Here is an 18,613-nt window from a genome sequence, read left to right as displayed (position 1 = left end):
CTTGCCCTTCTTCTTTTACCTTTAAAACCACTTTTTTACTCACCCACCTACCTAAAATACATTTCCTCTTTTAAAATCACATCATTTCTTTCTTCATCAATTACTATATCGTTCTATTACATCAAAATTACTTTCTTTTTTCATTTGACTAAGTCTCACATTTTATCTCATTTATCAAAACTTTAAATCCCGATATTTTTCTACATTTATTTTTAGTTTGATTGCCACGTAAATTTTTTGTAAACTATCAATTAAGTAGGAATATATGTGTGTGTCTTTTATAATCAAAATTAAAGTTTCATTTAGTTTATGTCAATATTTAATGAAATTTGTTCTTTTTTACTCATATATTGATGTAAAATTTCAATTCTCGTTAAAGACTAACAATATAAATATAACGTAATACACTTATGAAGTGAGTATCTTGAAGTATAGTTGTAGTTAGGGATGTAAATGGGACGGGTAGAATACAGATAATAGCTCTCTCATACCCTATATGTTGGATAAATACTTGTATCGTACCCGTATTTATATTCGTCGCGCGTATCCGTTATACGAGTACTTCTATAATTTTTTAATATCCATTGATATCCACGAGTATCCACGGATATTTACAAAAGAATAAAAATAAATATTTAACAACATATTTTAATCATAAATTTAAATAAAATGTAATACATAGCATTCATAAATTTTAAACAAAGTTCAAATAACTCATTTAAATAGTCTTGAATAACAATTTACAAAGAAATTATTTTTTTTAAACTAATTGATAAAAAATAACTTATTCAAAATCAATATATTAATATTTTAATCATGTAATTTTATTTTATTTTTAATTTAAAGTATAGTATAGCGGATATGGATATTCACGAATACTATGATATTCGTACTCATCCCGTTAATATGCAGATATTAAAAATACTCGTATCTATTACTTGCGAATATCCATTTATAGTATTATTTTTTATCCATTACAAATTTTATTAGCAGTGGATACAGATTTTTTTACTTGGCGATCCCTAGTCGCAGTATCTATAATAAATATATTTTCATCGTCGTTTTATTAATGAGTAGGGTAGTAAATGGTTAAAAGATGTTTTTGCAGCGTAGATAGAGGGCAAAAAGGTAAATGAAGTGTTATGGTTGAATAGGAAGAAGATAAGAGGTTGTTTGTGAGGCAAGACAGTGATTTTGTTGTTATTAAGATGAAATTAAGAGATAATAAACCTTCAAACATGACTTGCGGGGAATCGTTGTCTTGCATTAATCATGGGACGACAAAAAAGGCTTTCTTTAAAGCCAGTTCCATTCATCTCTAGCTTTACGTATGTGTATATTTTTGTTTTTAAAATTTAATAATATTCACTGCTAAACACAAAATATTAAAGAGAATTTTCTTAATTACTTTGGAAGTGATTATTAAATATAAGACCAGTTTCTTTGTACTTCAAGTATTATTTCTTTAAAAAAAAGTTATTTACTTTTATTAAGGATAATCGTGTTTTTTTATATTATGTAGACGAGATTTATAAGTAATTTACTTTTAATAAATTATATTATAGTTCATTTCTATATGGTTCATAATTTCAAAGAACAAATTTACGATTAATAAATCTTATACAGTTATTAGCAACAGACGATGTTGCTGCGCTTCTATGTAACACTTCTATCATTTTATTTTTTTTATTTATCTAAAATTTATTCATGAGGAAATTTTTCCCTGCACTCCCATATTTTCTTACTATATCTCATAAGCAAATTAGAAAGTTAAATTTGCCCTCTTCATCTGCCCTCCTCCTTTCCCATAGCACCTCCATATTTTTCTTTATCTCAACCTCATTATCTTCTCTCAACTTCATCCTATCTTTGTCTTCGAGTCCATTTTTTCCCACCTCCATCTTCATCTCCATTTTCATCTTCACCCCATCTTCTTCCTCGAAATCAACATTATCTTCTTCTACTTTCACCCTAAGTAATATCTAGTAGTGTTTACTAAAATAAATGAAAAGATCATAATAATATGAAGTGTAAAAAAGAATATAAGGATCAATAATAAAAGATGTGTAATTTAAGTTTTGAACTTTACAATTTATGTGCATTCTGGATTATATAATCTGAAACTATAACTATATCAAGGATATAATTGAAACTTTTAAAAGTGAGAATGCAGGATGAAAATATGGAAGTACAAGAAGAAATTTCCTATTTATGGTTATAGTTTTCTTTTTTTACATTTCATCAAATTTTTTTTATCATATGGTAATATAACATGAGAAACTTTTTTTTTATTACATTGTGATACATATTTATTAATCGAATTAAAAGATATGTTATAAATTATTAACTTAGTTGGAAAACTAAATTAAGTATATACAATATATAGGGATGGTAACAGGACGGGACGGAAACGGGTTTCACTATTCCATACTCATTCCCGTAAAAAAAATTCATCCTCATCCCCATACCCAAACCCAACGGGTATCAAAGTTTTATCTCATCCCCATCCTCATCCCCACCGGGTAACGGGTATAATCTCGTACCCATACCCGTACCCGTTTCCTTACTACTTCAATATAAATTTTGATTAATTTTTATAAAATAATAAAAAATTACGGTAAAAGAAACATAATATTATCAAATATTCAATATTAGGAGGATGATTGTTTCTTCGATATTAAGTACTTTGAAATAAATTATAATTGTTTGCATTTTAGATTGGAATACCAAATAAAATTTCATGAGAACTAAAACATTTATTAAATTTGCAAACTACAAACATTAATGAAACATAGTTGATAAAATTTAAAAATATTTTTAAAAAAACTTAAAGGAAAACAAATATTCAAATTAAAATATATTTTAAATGTTTGTTTACTTCAATTTTTTAAATTCTAATTAATCTCTTTTTTTATACACTAATAAAAATGATAATACATCATTTAATCAAAATGATGCAAATAACAAATAATAAACATAATAAAACAAATTTAACATGATTATTGTATATTTTGAACTCCAATATATGTTGGATGGTGATAAAAAAATATTCATGACAATTACATTAAATTTTGATATTGTAGTAAATAAAAGTTATTTATACAATTATAGTGAAAAATTAAAGTATGATTGATATAATGAGTTAGAAAATAAAAATAATTAGATAAAATATATTGAAATAATATTCTACACGATGAAAATAAACAACAAATAAAAATATTAAAAAATTAACAAATGTATGTCTTAGAAACAATTTGAGAAACTATTGAAAGAAATCACACAAAGGAAAACAAATGTATCATTAAGGGTATGATAAGATGAAAAATACTTTAGACATCTAAGAACACTTTTCAAATATCAACATATATACTCAATGGTTGAGAAATAATTGTTTTAGGGAAACAAAAGAATTCTTCAAATGAAACAAAAATTAATAAAAATAAGTAAATTTTTTTTATATTATCTGGTAAATGGAAAGGTTTATGCTATTATACACTTAAATTGAGAGTATTAAACATACTTATGTGAAAGGAAAACATACAATAAATAAAAATATTAAAAAATAATAAAAATATTCAAATATGAGACATAAAAGAATTTTAATTAACATCCGTCATTTTAACATAATTACATAAATGTTATGATAAGATGATAAATATATTGGAGATGCGAATGAGTTTTATGACAAACCAAATAATTAGAAGAAATAAAAAATTGAAAAATAAATAAATAAATAAATATAAATAAATAAATAAATATATATATATATATATATATATATATATATAGGTTACTTAATTAATTATGAATATTTTAATAATTTAAATGATGACGGAAATATGACGGGAACGGATATTATGGCGGAGATATGTACATACTCATAACCATCATCATACCCAATTGAAAAAGTCGGCCGTCAAAATGGGAACGGGTTCGGGCAATCCTCACTCCTCACGAGGACGAGTTTATTGTCAATATCTTGCTATAAACAAATTAATTTAAGAAAAAAATTTCAATTACCCTCTCTAAAACCTGACTTAAACTTATGTATAGGTTAATTACAACTGCTAAAAGAAATTTATTTTCTTTTGTCTTTTTTTTCTTCTAATATTTTTTTTATCTCTTTTCCTTTAATTTGTTTTACCTCTTCTTTTTCTCCATGTCAGTATACGTTCATAATACTATTCAAACAAAGCCTAAGTCAAACCTTAACTCCTATCAAACAAATCAGTGTTACTATAAAATTTTAAAAATATGATAGCCTACTTTCATTCTTCCGTTAGATTATTTAAAAATGTAAAGTTGTTATCTAAGACGCTTAGGTCCTTCAAAACAACGCTTTTCATGTGTTTTGAAAATTCAATTCTAAGTATCTCGTTTTAAAAATCTTATTCTGAAAATTTTAAAAAACTTGTTCCAAAAAATTTCAAAAACATGTAACAAGGTAAAATGTTATTTTCAAAATTTGGGAGGTGAGCAAAGAAAGAGTGGGGTGCAGGAAGTAAAAGCCTAATGTCTTACTACAAAGCCAAACCAAGCCTTAACAAGAAGCATTGCTATACAATTTAACTTATAGCTTGACTAACAAGCCTATTTTTGTATTTTGCAGCTATATTATAATTTTACAACAGCCTAGCGAAAAAAGCAAAACTAACTGGGAAAATCTACTTTTAACTTAAAAGTTCCTCTATCCAAAAAGTGCGGATTACCTTTTAACGAAATGATTATAACATAGATGACTGAATACGTTTTTTTTTTCAATTTAATTCAAGTTTGTATATTGATTGCTAAGTTTCACATAAATATTTCTAATACCTACATAGTAAAATCTTACAGGTTTCTTACAATTAAGTGCCTAAGATCAAATTGCCATTGGAAAATTGTACAAGCAAGTAAACTCTATAATTGCAATCAGTCCTCTTAACTCCACACAATATTTCCAAAAATGCAATAGGAAATTCCAAAACTAAGGAAACCTTGGATCTGCTCAGTCACTGCCTGTTAAGAAAGGCACAATACTTCAATAGAGGGCAGGGCCAAAGAGAATGTTTTAATCATAAAAATAGTTGGAAGAGGGATTTATTACCTTTCAAGAAACTGGTTAGATGTTCTTCACTTGCGTATGGAAAGATCAATGTGAAGATATGCCACAGAAGCAACAAAAAGCAAGAAAAATGCAGATACCAGCATCAATGGCTCAGCAAGCATGAATATAGGGTTAAAACCATAGTATACCTACCAAAAATGAAAACAAAATTGGTTAGACCATACCAGACTTTAAGGTAATTCAAGTAGTCATTGACAAGTTGCGTAGAAATATATTTGGAAAATAAGTCCATGATTTCATAACTATAAAATATTTTATGCCTTCCATTATTGTAGTTGCAGATATGAAAGGCAGCGGTAAATGTTTTTAGTAAATTAAGTAGTGATAGAGAGAGGACGCTCTGTTACATGTTTTGTCGTCTGAGATTAGAAGGCAAAGAGAATTTTGTTTAAAATTATTTGTGGAAACCAGAAAAACATTTTTTCTTGGATTTTACAACTAAGAAAGGCAAACAAAAGGGGATCTAAGAAGAATTTTTCCATTCATCGTTTGTAAGCTTTAAGCCCAAAATTACGAACTGAAGGCATAACATTACCAAACAGAGTAAATAAACAGATTCAAGTAAAACACAACTTTCATCTGCAATAAGACCTCCATCCATTTGCATAAACACCACATTGTTTAAAATGCCTCGTTTATTAACTTGCATTGCTAGGAAATATAGGATACAGGATATTCTATATGCTCTAGAATCATTTTTTGTCATTAACATGGTGTCAACAAATTCTGTTGCATCATCATCATCACATTTAAACAAAAGTATCGTTAGTCCCTGATTTGGACCGCAATAAGCAAAATTATTATCTCAGAATTCGTAAAATGCTCACATACCAAACCAGCTTTATAATTTTCTATTTATTTTTTTCGCATTAGATTGGTAAATACCTGCAAACGAATATTATGCTCAGGAACCACATTTCTTTTTTCTAGAACCACCACAGTCCTGCCGACAACATCAAGATATGAATACTTGATCTGCAAAGTTCAAATTAAAACCATTTTAGCTGCAGGGAGTCAAATGCTTTATGCTACAAGCACAGCAAGTGAAATTCTTCAATAGCAGAATCAAACTAGAGAACAAAAATGAATTATCTTGGAGAACTTGAAGTTAAATTGTATATCTAGACCATATACTATTTTAGTCAAAGATTACGAAATGAAATATTTCTTTAACATATTGATACACCCACCCCCTTTTTCCTTTTCGCAATAAGTTGTGTACTTCTGATTTTTTAGTACTCTGTTGAAACTATAGGATGGGGAGCGTGGCGGGTAAGAGAAGACACTCTGAATAATTTATATTATACGTGATGTATGTTATAGTACAAATCACTGCACCACTAATCAAGTTGAGTACTGGAGCATTACAACAAGTACACGTTCTACTCAGAGCCCACTTTTAGGAGATTTTCTCAATATATAAATATGTAATGCACAAGTTAAGGTCAAATCATCATGTATGATGGCAATTTGACCACGCAGTAAAGAAGTATATCTAATATATTCATACACTGTATCCTCAAATCATCATGGTACTGATTGAAATGCCCTATTTAGAAGAGGGCTTATTATAGACATTGATCCCTGATTATAAGATAGAGAAATGCAGCTGATGTAATTAAAAGTCACAAGTGCACATGTTCCATCTATTTAATGCAGATGAAACTTTGACTGCAGTCGAAAGTTGAAACTAAACCAATGTTGAACGAAAATCATTATCTTAAGAGAAAATTACCTCTAGATGCTGCTTTACTTCAAAAGGAATCTCAGCTGTGGGATCTTTGGATCCCTCCGGCAGCACAACCTGAATTTTAATGGTTCAACAAGAAAGGTAAATTAAACCTCCACGTTTGCATACAAAATCAGTTGAAGCAAGGAGAACAGTTTTCATCTACATAACAAACCCACTTTTACAATCAACTTATCAACCACTGTCTCGACAAGAGGGCAACCAAAAGTAAAATTGAGGTATCTTCTGCCATCTGGTGATTCAAAAAGGAAGTCTTGCAATGGTAGTCCATAGCCAATGACAAATGTTGCTTTCCAGCCTCCAAATAGAGGATACCGAGGTTCAATTTCAAGTTCTGACTGCAATCAATAAACGTGTAAATAAGTATGAATCAGAAAACATGACATTTTACAAAAACGATTATGTTGAATAACGAAAATGATCTATTTGTCATTCAAGACTAAACCCCTTGGTGATCTATATACATCAATAATAACCCTTATATCGCCTACTCTTCATTAATATAGAAGCATGTCCATGAAGAAGTCATCCCTTCCATTCATAATTCATACTTCAGTTTCTATCAACTCATTATGAAGTTGATGTTAACCAGTAAAGCATAAATATAGACCAAATAAAGAAGATGACGATGCTCTTTATGTTGACATGAATGACATTACTTTCAAGCAGAAAAAGCATCATGTCTCACTTATGATGAACACAGCCATGTGGTCACCTATTGAGTTGACACAGCAGTATACTTTTTTTCTAGTGTTCTTCACCCCAAGTTTTGCAAAAGAAAGAGGGAGAAAAAGAAAAGAAATGGTGCATGATGATGCCAAGAAGGATGGGAGAAAAATAATCTTTTTTAAAGACCCGATAACATATATTACCTTCCGAGAATCTGTACGAAGATGTGAAGAGGAAATATTTCCTATTCCATCCCTGTAGTATACTGAGTGGACCCTTGGGGGTAGTTTTGCTAAAAGATGTTTAAATGATGAAACACCAGTACCAGCTGGTCTAGTTTGATATTCAACCCTGCCAACAGAAAAACTCCAGTTATGCACACAGAAAAAATTATATATGAAGGGGAAAATGGCAGAATAAATGTAGAAGAATATAAATATAACATATAAACCAAGAGATACTATAAGTTAATGTTTCATTAACTTTCATCCAGCTGAACAATTGGTAAAGTACATGTTAAAACTGAGGCCATTTCAACTCTCGGAAGTTCAAATACTGGAGTAAAACTACAGTATAAGTCCGTGCCAATCTATACAAATATAGAATAAATAACCCAGGGTGCTTATGAAGAAAGTGCCAATCTATCTGTTCTTGCCTGGATGTGATAAAAATCTTAAAATGATCCTTTTTTTCTGCAGTTAACTACTTTTTAAAAAATATTCATGGATGCTGTCATCACATGTTGCACTAAAACATGTAGTAAAAAGACAATACTTGAAGTTACTACCACTTGAAAGGATTAATATGAAGGAAAGAAGATTTTTATTCAATTGATTAATTTGAAACATAAACATTACATCAGCCTTTATATATAAAGAACTCTAACTCTATAGTAATAATTACAGAGAGAAATCTAGAATCTTCTAACAGCTTCTAAGAGCTTCTAGTAGTAAACTTAATATCCTACAAACAACACACTACCAAATTATCAAACCAGGAAGAATTGTGAGAAACTATATAATGTTTCTAGAGGTGAGATGAGAACACTTTGGCAAATTACAACACACATAAGAATAATAAGCATAAACAAATAAATAAAAATATTAGAAAAAGGTCATTCCAAAATCTTAAACTAACAACTATTTCCTCCTGTTATTTTGACATGTAATTTTTTTTATTTCTTCCAAATTTTAACGGATATATATGTTTCCCAAAGAACTGAATGCAGATCTGAAGCATCAAGTAAAAAAGCGAGATAACAAATATACCTTGAAAAAACACCTTTATGTTGAGCACCGGCATGGACCAAGCTATATCGCTCAGTGACTTGAATGCTTCCCCAGTGAGATATTTCTATTTCACGTTCTAGCTCCTCAACAACCGCAAATGGATTGTTATTTTCAAAATGAACAAGTACAGGAGAATATGAATACGGGGGATGATTTTCATATGGCCCATATTTCAACTCTGTACCAGCACGTTTAGTGGGGTCCACCACCGTGAATGATTCTACCCTAGTGCTTGGTGTCTTGAGAAAAGTTGTCTGTTGTTTGACATGATAGGGAGATAATAATATTGCACTATCACGGAAATAAACCAATTGTGACTCTGATTGACTTATTTCAACTGGGAAAGGTTCCAAAGACCGTGTCAACATGTAAAGAACCTCTAATGTCGTGGTTTCATCTTTACTTAGTGGAGTTAACAAAGTTATAGAGAAAAACTTAGTTCCATTTGGTCCATCAGGCTGCTTAGCAGACTTGACATCAAGAGGAACATAAGTTTTCTTCTTCCTCTTACCAGAAGTTGCAGCGGCTTTGAGTAATGCAAGATGTTCAACTTCAGTGGGCGAAAAGGCCAAAAGTACTTCAGAAGCAGCAGATGTCCCCAAATTTTCAACCTGAAAGAAAAACTCTCAGAAATATAAAATCAACAAATTTTGTAAATGATTATTTGATTGCACAATCCTTCGAAAAGAAATAAAAAATAATAATTTCAAGTTAAAATTTGGTCCAAACAAATACTGATTTGTTGGTCTAAGAATCCAAAACATGTTATAGACTTCAATAGACTCAAACATTCATAGACCCGACACCCCCCCCCCCCCCAAATATTTTTTCATGTATTGATGGCTACCATTAAAAGAATAAATCTCCACATAAGGTTCCCCTTTACCAAACATGCCCTAAGTGTTTGCAAAAGGTAACTCTAATCAAATTCAAAAGTGAAACTCAGAAAACTCTATGCATGAGATGTGCTAATGTGTTATTACGTTGGTTTGTATAGACATAAGTTTGGTTCAAACCACTTTTCACAAAATTATAATAAATAAAATTCATCTAGCCAACTTAAACATGACTTTTACATGCCAGTAAGTTAATCAGATATTATACTTAAAGCCAAGTCCCTATTCCCAGCTGAACATGGAACATAGTTTACAGATATGCATAACTTAAACCAATACAAACACCAGATTTACCTGTTTGGATAAACATTTCCAGAAGAAGAAACTAAGAAAAGAAATCCTTAAGTTAATACTAACTTGTGTACAAACTAATTTATAAAAAGATCTCGCTTCTCAAAAATCTGACTTTTCACTTGTATATAAACTAACTTTAGCCATTGAGAAAACCTATTTCATCTTTTCTTCTAATTTTCTTCTCCTACACATGCTCGAGGGAAAAATTATCCAAACAGAATCCTACTATCAAAAAAGTAATAGTATGGAGAGGTTACCTTCAATGTCAAGTACACCTTAATAATGTGAGAGGTCAAGTCAATCTGCAAGGATCGTTGGCATATTAGTCATGCAATATATAGAAAAGAGCATTTTGGACGGCGCCAAATATAGTGGAACACACCCAACATTTCCTCAAAAAAAGAACACAGAAATATAACAATTGTTTTGAAGAAAAAAAATATCTATCTAATTTATCAAAAATTGTATTGCATAAAAAGGACAAACTAGTCCACTTAAATCCGCTCCAAATCGTACACCACAAATCTTTTTAACAAACCAGCTAGAATAATGTAATCTCAATTTCCCAGAACTCTAAAAAAACACAAGAGTAAGCAACAAAACACAGATGGCACGCATTGTTCACACAAGAATTACCCATTCACATGAATCTACGATACTCATTGTTATACCCATGTTGCAAGTTCATATTTTCTAGGCACTAATCAGCGCAGGAGAACAAATTTCCCATTTTGACACGGATCTTGAGCGAAAGTCGACGCGCATGTTATCGAGAAAAGACAAAACTTACCCTGCGTTCGGCATCGACGATCTGAATGTGTTGAGAAGGAGAGGAGTTGACAATTGAAAGAAGGGAGAGAAAGAATAGAAGGATTAACAGAGGTTGAGGGACCATTGCCATTGCAGTTGTTGACAGATGCAGAGGAAGACTCTGAAGTCTACACTGCAATTTTGGGTTTATTAGATTGGAGTGTAATAACTCCCGATTCACCGTAGATGATGCAAGTCTCATTTTGGGTCAAATCAAAACAATTGGGTTTTCTAGATTTGCTGCTTCTTCTTCCTGCTCCCCTTTTTTCTTCCCGCACCCCACAAAACTTATAAACCCCAAATTATCTTCATTAAAATTACTAGCGTAAACACAAGCGCTATCGTATATGTGTATACGCATTTTTTACATATACATGATATTATATTAGTAGGTGATGATATTGTAATTTTATTAAGTTAATATATAAAATAAAATTATATAAAAAATAAAATGGAATATATCAGAAAAGATGAGAGAACCGTTGATAAATAGGAAAAAAGAGAAAAAGCATAGATAGACGATTTTATAAAAAACTTGTAAAAATAACGGTCAATTTTCAAAAATTTAATAAATAATTATATTTTAAAAGGTAAAATTAGAAATTTGAAATGTGAACACAAAATATGGAATTTTCTTTATATATTGTTATAAATAATAAAATGATAAATGTTATCCCTAAATATAAACAATAAGGTGGGAGCAGAACGAACTTTATTACCTTTAGGGATGGCAAAAATACCCGCGTCCATGGATATCCGCAGATAAAATCCACGACGGATAGTTACTACCCGCGGATAACGGGTAGTGGGTATTTTAATACCCGCTTATAAACGGATCGGGTATGAGTATCATACTATCCGTACCCGTAGGTACCCATTACCCGCAAAAAATTAAAATTAAAATTTAATTTATATTTTATTAAGTTAAATTTAACTAAAGTTAAAATTAGCAGTATATTTTATTATGTCAAATTTAATTATAATTAAAATTTAATTTAATTTATATTTTATTTGTATAATTTAATATTAAAAAATTTATAAAATAATTTTTTTTAAAATATTTGCGGATATCGGGTATCCACGGATATCCGTCGGTTTATTAGCCGGGTAGCGAACAATTTTTTTTTTTTGCGGGTCGGGTAGGCACTATCCGTGCCCGACCTGACACGTTGTCATCCCTAATTACCTTATACTCCTCTCAAAAAAAAATAATTTATCCTCATTTTTATACTTGTACACAAACATTAATATCTGAGTTGGTGTTAGCTTACTTAATGTTTTTATTTCAATATCAATTAGGTTACCTAATAAATACAGTAATTTGGCAATTTAAATTAAGCGAAATAACTATTAGGATAGGTATGTGAATAGGAATGAGAGGGTATGTACATTCCTACCAAATCTCTATACCTAAATGAAAATTTTGATATTATCCTTACACTATGAGTATTCTTTGTCAAAATGGAGACAAGGTTAAACAATATCTACGGTGTCAAGTTTATTTGTCATTCTTATTTATTCATACATCTCTTCCTCTTTCATTTTACATCTTTACATTCTTCGTTATGTTCTTTGTTTTTCAGTCCTCCTTCAAAGTCCTTTATTCCCGTTCTTTTGAAACTTTTATTTATTTGTGCATCAATGATTGATAAATTGAATAAATATGCTTATTTTTTAAAATAATTTAAAATTGTGCTATTAATATTTTCAAATGCAAAACCATGTATCATAACGTAAAATCTGAAATATATTAAAAACCATACATTTTGAAATATACATTTCAAAACATATTTTTATATTCAAAATACCTTTGGATTACATAACCCAAAATATATTTAATAAAATTACATGAACATTTTGAAAAGTGTTTTTAAATTTGTAAGTACGTTTTGAAATACATTTAAATAAACCTTTTGGATTCAGTGTTTCAGAAATATTTTCAAATCGCGTGTTCCCTTCTTTCATATTAGATGTCCCCATGTTTCTTCTTTCCTTCCTCCACCATGCTTATTCTTCTCACTCCTTCCTCCTTTATGTTTCTTCTTCTCCTTATTTTTTGATCGATGACAAATGGTACAAGACTAGGCATAAAGGAAAAAATAGGGGATAAAACTGTCATTTCCTCACATATATGGGTGCAGGAACAAAAAATAGGTGCGTCATTTCCTGTCATTTAATTTCATCACATAAATGTTAATTCAAGTCGACCCGGCCCAATCAGCCCAACCAATCCATTTCTCTTCTTGTTACCAATACTCACTAGATTTAACTTCAAGAAGTGAGGAAATGAGGGATTATAGATAGTTTAAGCTTATAAGATATTTTTAATAATAGATCACCACTTTCTCACTTTAAACTGATCTAATTTTTTATACATGTGAAAAATAAAAGTGTTGGATCTATCTTACAGGAACTTCTTTTGGGCATGAACTTAGGTTAAAATAATTATTTTAAACTTAATATTTTTACATGATAAAAAAAAAGTTGATTCTAATGTCTTTTTTTGAAAATGAAAATTGAGAGGTAACACATGTTTCCTTTTATAATGCAAAAGTATTTACTTATCATCATTGGTCACTTCTATTTAAAAGTATGTCAATTTTGATTCACATAAAACCATTCCTTTTGACAATTTAAATTCGATGAACATTTGTTAAAAATATTATTCTACAATAAAAATAACATGTAACTTAATCATGACTGAACTAATTTATTAGGCAACAAAACAATGTTTATATTGAATTTGATTAATTTTTACTACTGGATCCAGTAAATATTTGTATATTTTAAAAATTGTATTAAAATTTTGTCAAATAATTAAAAAATACCTGATTCAATGCCATCATAAATAATATATTTCTTAAACCTAAAAAGATGATATAGTTTCAGGAATGATATTGTGTCTAATTGACCAATAACAAAACAATACATACAAATATTATTAAAAAGAAAATGAATTAATATATTATTGCAATGGTAAATTAAATTTTCAAACTTTAAAATAAATATAAGTATTGCTAGAAAGAACATATTGAATATATATATATATATATATATATATATATATATACCTTTATATCTAAGAAAAAAAAATTATAATACTATTTATTATACTTTATACTTTAAGCATCCTAAAGATTATTGGCATGAACATTTAAACATTGTGTATACAAAGTAGTCAATGAAAAAAAAATTTGGAGCTATTTTAAATCTATGGAAAAGCATGTGATTAGAAATATATAAGAATATAAAAGTATGATAAATTGACTCTCATATATCATAGGTTTCCTTACCTGGATTTCATGGGTGAAAATACCACTATGACTGATTCATTTATTAAATGTATAAGAATAGAAAAAAAGTATTCAATAGTTTTTTCCCTTTCACTTCCTTTTTTATTATAAATTAATTTAACCTAAATTTAGGCATGATCTAATTGAAAATTATTTTCTACTAAAGTTTTGTACATATTCTATGAAACTCCGTATTAGATTTGCATACCAAATTAGTAAAATATAATTTTCAAGTGCGAAGTGTATTTATTTTTAATTATTAATTATCCATTTTTTTATGTTTATACTAATATATATATATATATATATAGGATAATAATAATAATATAATGTATGTTTACAAAAATACACTGTGAGAAATGTTTTTACCAAAAATTTATTTTCTTTTATAAAATCAAATATCAGCTCGAATAGATAACAGAATATGCATATGATATTATTTTTTTTTTCAAAATAATAATTTTTTTACTTTAGATGTAATTCTTTTAATATATACTTAATTTATAATAATTTCTTGATAGAAACTTGTAATACATTTTATTAACGTGATCTATTATTGTTTATAAATATAAAATTCAATAGATTTGCTTAAATCAATTATTTATTACAATTTAATGAATATATTCTTTAATACTATATATATATATATATATATATTGATAAATTTTACTGACAATAGAATCTAATAATAAATGGAGCATTCATCAACATGCTTTAAGCACATAGAACTTTTGTTAAACTCAACCATGATATAGTGTTTTATTTTTATTATTACGATAACGAAATTTAATTCTAACAGCCTCAATAGAGAATCACTCTTCTCATTACACATTAGCATAACAACTGTAGCTTATTTTTCTTCCTAAATTTTCCACCTTTAGAACCGGAATCAGTATACACACTACAACACATTGGCATAACAAATTATTTTTGTGAGAGAAAAACGTGGAAAAAATCTCAGTACCCAAAACAGAAACAAAGAGAAAAAGGATAATAGCTATCATGTAGCTTTTAATTTTGTTTGCCACTTTGAAGGAACATTTTGACGTTAATTAAGTGCCACAAATGGCGTGCATGAAGCTGGGATCCAAATCTGAAATGTTTTACCTCTATGGCCAAAGTTGGTCAGTTCTTTTCCACTTCTTTCTTATTGTTTAATTACATCTCTATAATCTCATAAGTGATCTTTGTCCCTTTTTTGTGTCACTGTTATAGCATGTTTCCTTCATCATTTGACAAGCTTAAAACACTAGTTTTGGTTAATCGGAGGAAGTTTCTGTCTTGTCTATTGGTGGCTGATGAATACATGCATGGCAGTGAAATATGTTTTCACTGTTACAAACAAAGTAGATCGGTTGTATAACCAACATGATAAACCTCTGTGTGTGTTTCATCTAAAGATCTTTTGTATGCGTGGATGATTCCATTCGTCGTGTGTTTTTCCCAACAAATGTTCAAAATCGAATTCACAATTGAGAACATTATAACTTCAATTAAATTATACTTGTTCTTAGGGTTACATCAACAGTGGCTATATATTCTGTACATAATTCATCATTTTATTTATCAGTGAAATCTTGTTATAGTTTATCAGTTATCAGTAACCTTGTTGGCTTCCAAATGATTATTCTAGGCTTTGCTCAACTGGACTTCCAAGTGATATCATCATTGAAATTGGTGATACATCTTTCCATCTCCACAAGGTGTGTTTTCATACTTTCTACACAATGCGTTTTGAAGATATATCACTGAATGCATCACAAAACAATAAGAGTATCAGTTATGCTTCAACCTATATATTTGTTTGTTGTCATTACCAGTCACATTGCATGATTAATTCGTTTGTTGCCGCGTTACCAGTTTCCACTGATATCAAGAAGCAGAGAGCTAGAAAGTTTGATGAGGGAAGTACCATGCGAACCTGATAAGTCTGTTTTGGAACTGCCTGGTCTACCTGGAGGAGCCAAGGCGTTTTTGCATGTTGTTAAGTTTTGTTATGGTGTCAAAATGGAGTTGAATGCATCGAATGTGGTTGGTCTCAGGTGTGCAGCAGAGTATCTGCAAATGAGTGAGAACTATGGAGAGGGGAATCTCATCATGCAGACAGAAAAATTCCTTAATCATGTGTTTGGTTACTGGACAGACACTCTCATTGCTCTTAAAACATGTGAAGAGGTTTTACCTATGGCTGAAGAGCTTCACATCGCTTCACGTAGCATAAACTCTTTGGTGCAGAAAGTGGCAGATCAAAGTTTGGTTAATTTGCCTGTCTCATCAGGTCCAAGTGTTGCTCAGAGTCCAGAAGATGCAGAAGTGTGGAATGGAATAAGCCTGACACCAAAGGCATCAGGTGAAGATTGGTGGTTTGATGATGTATCTTCTCTTAGTTTGCCATTGTACAAAAGGTTCATACGAGGTGCTAGTGCACGAAACATTAAACCTAAGAGAATCGCTGGATCACTTATTTACTATGCAAAAAAGCACATTCCCTTATTGGGAAGTCAAACAAATTCACTGAGTGGAAACTCGTCTTCTCTTAAGTCATCTCTTTCTACCCCTTCTGAAGCAGATCAGAGGAATCTTATTCAGGAAATAGTGGAGTTGCTGCCAAATGAAAAGGACATAGCACCAACCAAGTTTTTGTTGGGGTGTCTGCGGACAGCAATGGCCTTATATGCTAGTTCATCTTGCTGCTCAAGCTTGGAGAAAAGGATTGGTTCTCAATTAGATGAAGCATATTTAGAAGATCTTTTGATTCCAAATATTGGATTCTCAATGGAAACTATTCATGACATCGACTGTGTCCAAAGAATGCTTGACCATTTCATGATTGTAGAGCATGATCTAATTGATACTACGTCTAATGATATAGAAGAGGAAGAAAGGCGCATAGTTGGAAGTTCTCAACCTCTGAGCCCAATGGCAAAAGTGGCTAACCTGATAGATTCTTATTTAGCTGAAGTTGCAGCTGATGTAAATGTGAAGCTACCAAAATTTCAGTCACTTGCTACTGTAATTCCTGATCATGTCAGGACCCTGGATGATGGTTTATACCGCGCCATTGATATATATCTCAAGGTACAAAATAAAATCTACAATTTTCTTTCCTTATCTTGTAAAGGTAGCATAATAATGATACTAACGGACTCAAAATTTCAGAATCATCATTGGCTGACAGACTCTGAGAAGGAACAAATCTGCAGGCTCATGAATTGCCAGAAGCTGTCATTGGAAGCTAGCACACATGCAGCTCAAAATGAGAGATTACCACTTCGTGTAGTGGTCCAAGTCTTGTTCTTTGAACAACTGAAGCTGCGCACATCTGTTGCTGGCTGGTTTTTTGCTTCTGACAACGTTGAGAACTCACAAAACATGAATGCAAATCTGTCTCTGATGAGAAATGATGGCAGCATTCCACACAACCCGGTTGTGGCTTTTGATAACGTGAAAGAGAGAGTGGCTGAACTTGAGAAGGAGTACTTGAGCATGAAGCATGATTTGGAAAAAATGATGAAGTCAAAGGGAGGTTGGAACATGTTCCTTAGGAAATTGGGTTGGAAGCTTGTGCCTAAACCCTCTAATGCCAATGTCTCCAAGCCATGCCGGAAGTCCAAAATATCACCGGCAACTACTGCCCAGATGGAAGAAAAGGCCATGCAAGTGAAATGAAAGACTTCAAGTTGAAAAACAATTTGCAATTCTTTCCTTTTTCTTTTTGAAGTTTTAAGATCATCTAGTTGCTTGCTTTATTCTACTTAGACATTAGAACTTGGAAACAGTTTCTCTTCTGGCAAGGCCATTCTAGTCAGCATAAATGGCTATTGCCATACCCTCGTTTATGTTTAGTTGGAAAACTGAAGAAGCTTTTCTATTGTCTGTGTTCTTCCATTCATGTTCACTTTCTCCAAATTCAAAGAAGAATATTTGAACATTCAAGTTTTAAGAGTAGTTCATTGCACAATGAAGAGGAGAAATACATCAGTAAAATAGTTTAGTTGAAATTCTCTCATGTTTAGTACTTTACAACTTGCAAAACCCTCATGTTAGCTGTTCTTAAACGTTTTTCAGCCTTTTATCTAACTAATCTTATAAAAATGTGGCCAATTTGCTATTAGTAAATTTGCTTTTATCTAAAGTTGGAAGTAGAAAAATTTGAACAGTATGTTTTTTCATTACTGAGAAAGAATGTTGGCTATATGTTGTTTGAAACAAAACATTTGAAAAAATGTCTAGACATGGTTATCCATGAATGTTATCAAGTGGGAGTTGTACTCTAGAATTTTAAAAAGAGACACATTTTGTCAACACCCAATTTCATCCGGGTAAAAAATAAAAATTTTAATTTAAAAAATAAAAAAATATAAAAGAAGGTGAACCTTGACTTGAGTATAAATAAATATTTTTATTTTACTTTTAATTTTATTTTATTATTTGTATTTCTTATATATATATATACACGTACATATTTATTTTTTTATTTTTCTATTTTATTTACTTTTATTTAT

At 30.3% G+C, this 18,613-nt stretch overlaps 2 protein-coding genes across 2 annotated transcripts; one reads left to right on the top strand and one right to left on the bottom strand.

Annotated features, from left to right (window-relative positions):
* Positions 1-4,736: 4,736 nt before the first annotated feature.
* On the bottom strand, positions 4,737-11,029 carry LOC114192259 (Ribophorin I). The gene is made up of 9 exons (XM_028081920.2): positions 10,796-11,029; positions 10,263-10,307; positions 8,795-9,426; positions 7,730-7,877; positions 7,016-7,195; positions 6,843-6,911; positions 5,993-6,082; positions 5,087-5,235; positions 4,737-4,998 (listed from the first exon to the last, which is right to left on the bottom strand). The coding sequence occupies exons 1-8, from the start codon at positions 11,015-11,017 to the stop codon at positions 5,113-5,115; spliced, it is 1,509 nt and encodes a 502-aa protein (XP_027937721.1). The 5' UTR covers positions 11,018-11,029; the 3' UTR covers positions 4,737-4,998; positions 5,087-5,112.
* Positions 11,030-15,173: 4,144 nt separating this feature from the next.
* LOC114191399 (BTB/POZ domain-containing protein At5g03250-like) lies at positions 15,174-17,986 on the top strand. Its single transcript, XM_028080570.2, has 4 exons — positions 15,174-15,232; positions 15,742-15,811; positions 15,969-17,186; positions 17,268-17,986. The coding sequence occupies exons 1-4, from the start codon at positions 15,174-15,176 to the stop codon at positions 17,775-17,777; spliced, it is 1,857 nt and encodes a 618-aa protein (XP_027936371.1). The 3' UTR covers positions 17,778-17,986.
* The last annotated feature ends 627 nt before the right edge of the window (positions 17,987-18,613 follow it).

Source organism: Vigna unguiculata, chromosome 7, assembly GCF_037176805.1.
Source record: "Vigna unguiculata cultivar grain cowpea cultivar isolate G323 ecotype 2 chromosome 7, ASM3717680v1, whole genome shotgun sequence".
Classification (NCBI taxonomy): Eukaryota; Viridiplantae; Streptophyta; class Magnoliopsida; order Fabales; family Fabaceae; genus Vigna; species Vigna unguiculata.
This window is presented reverse-complemented; position numbering and strand designations above follow the sequence as displayed.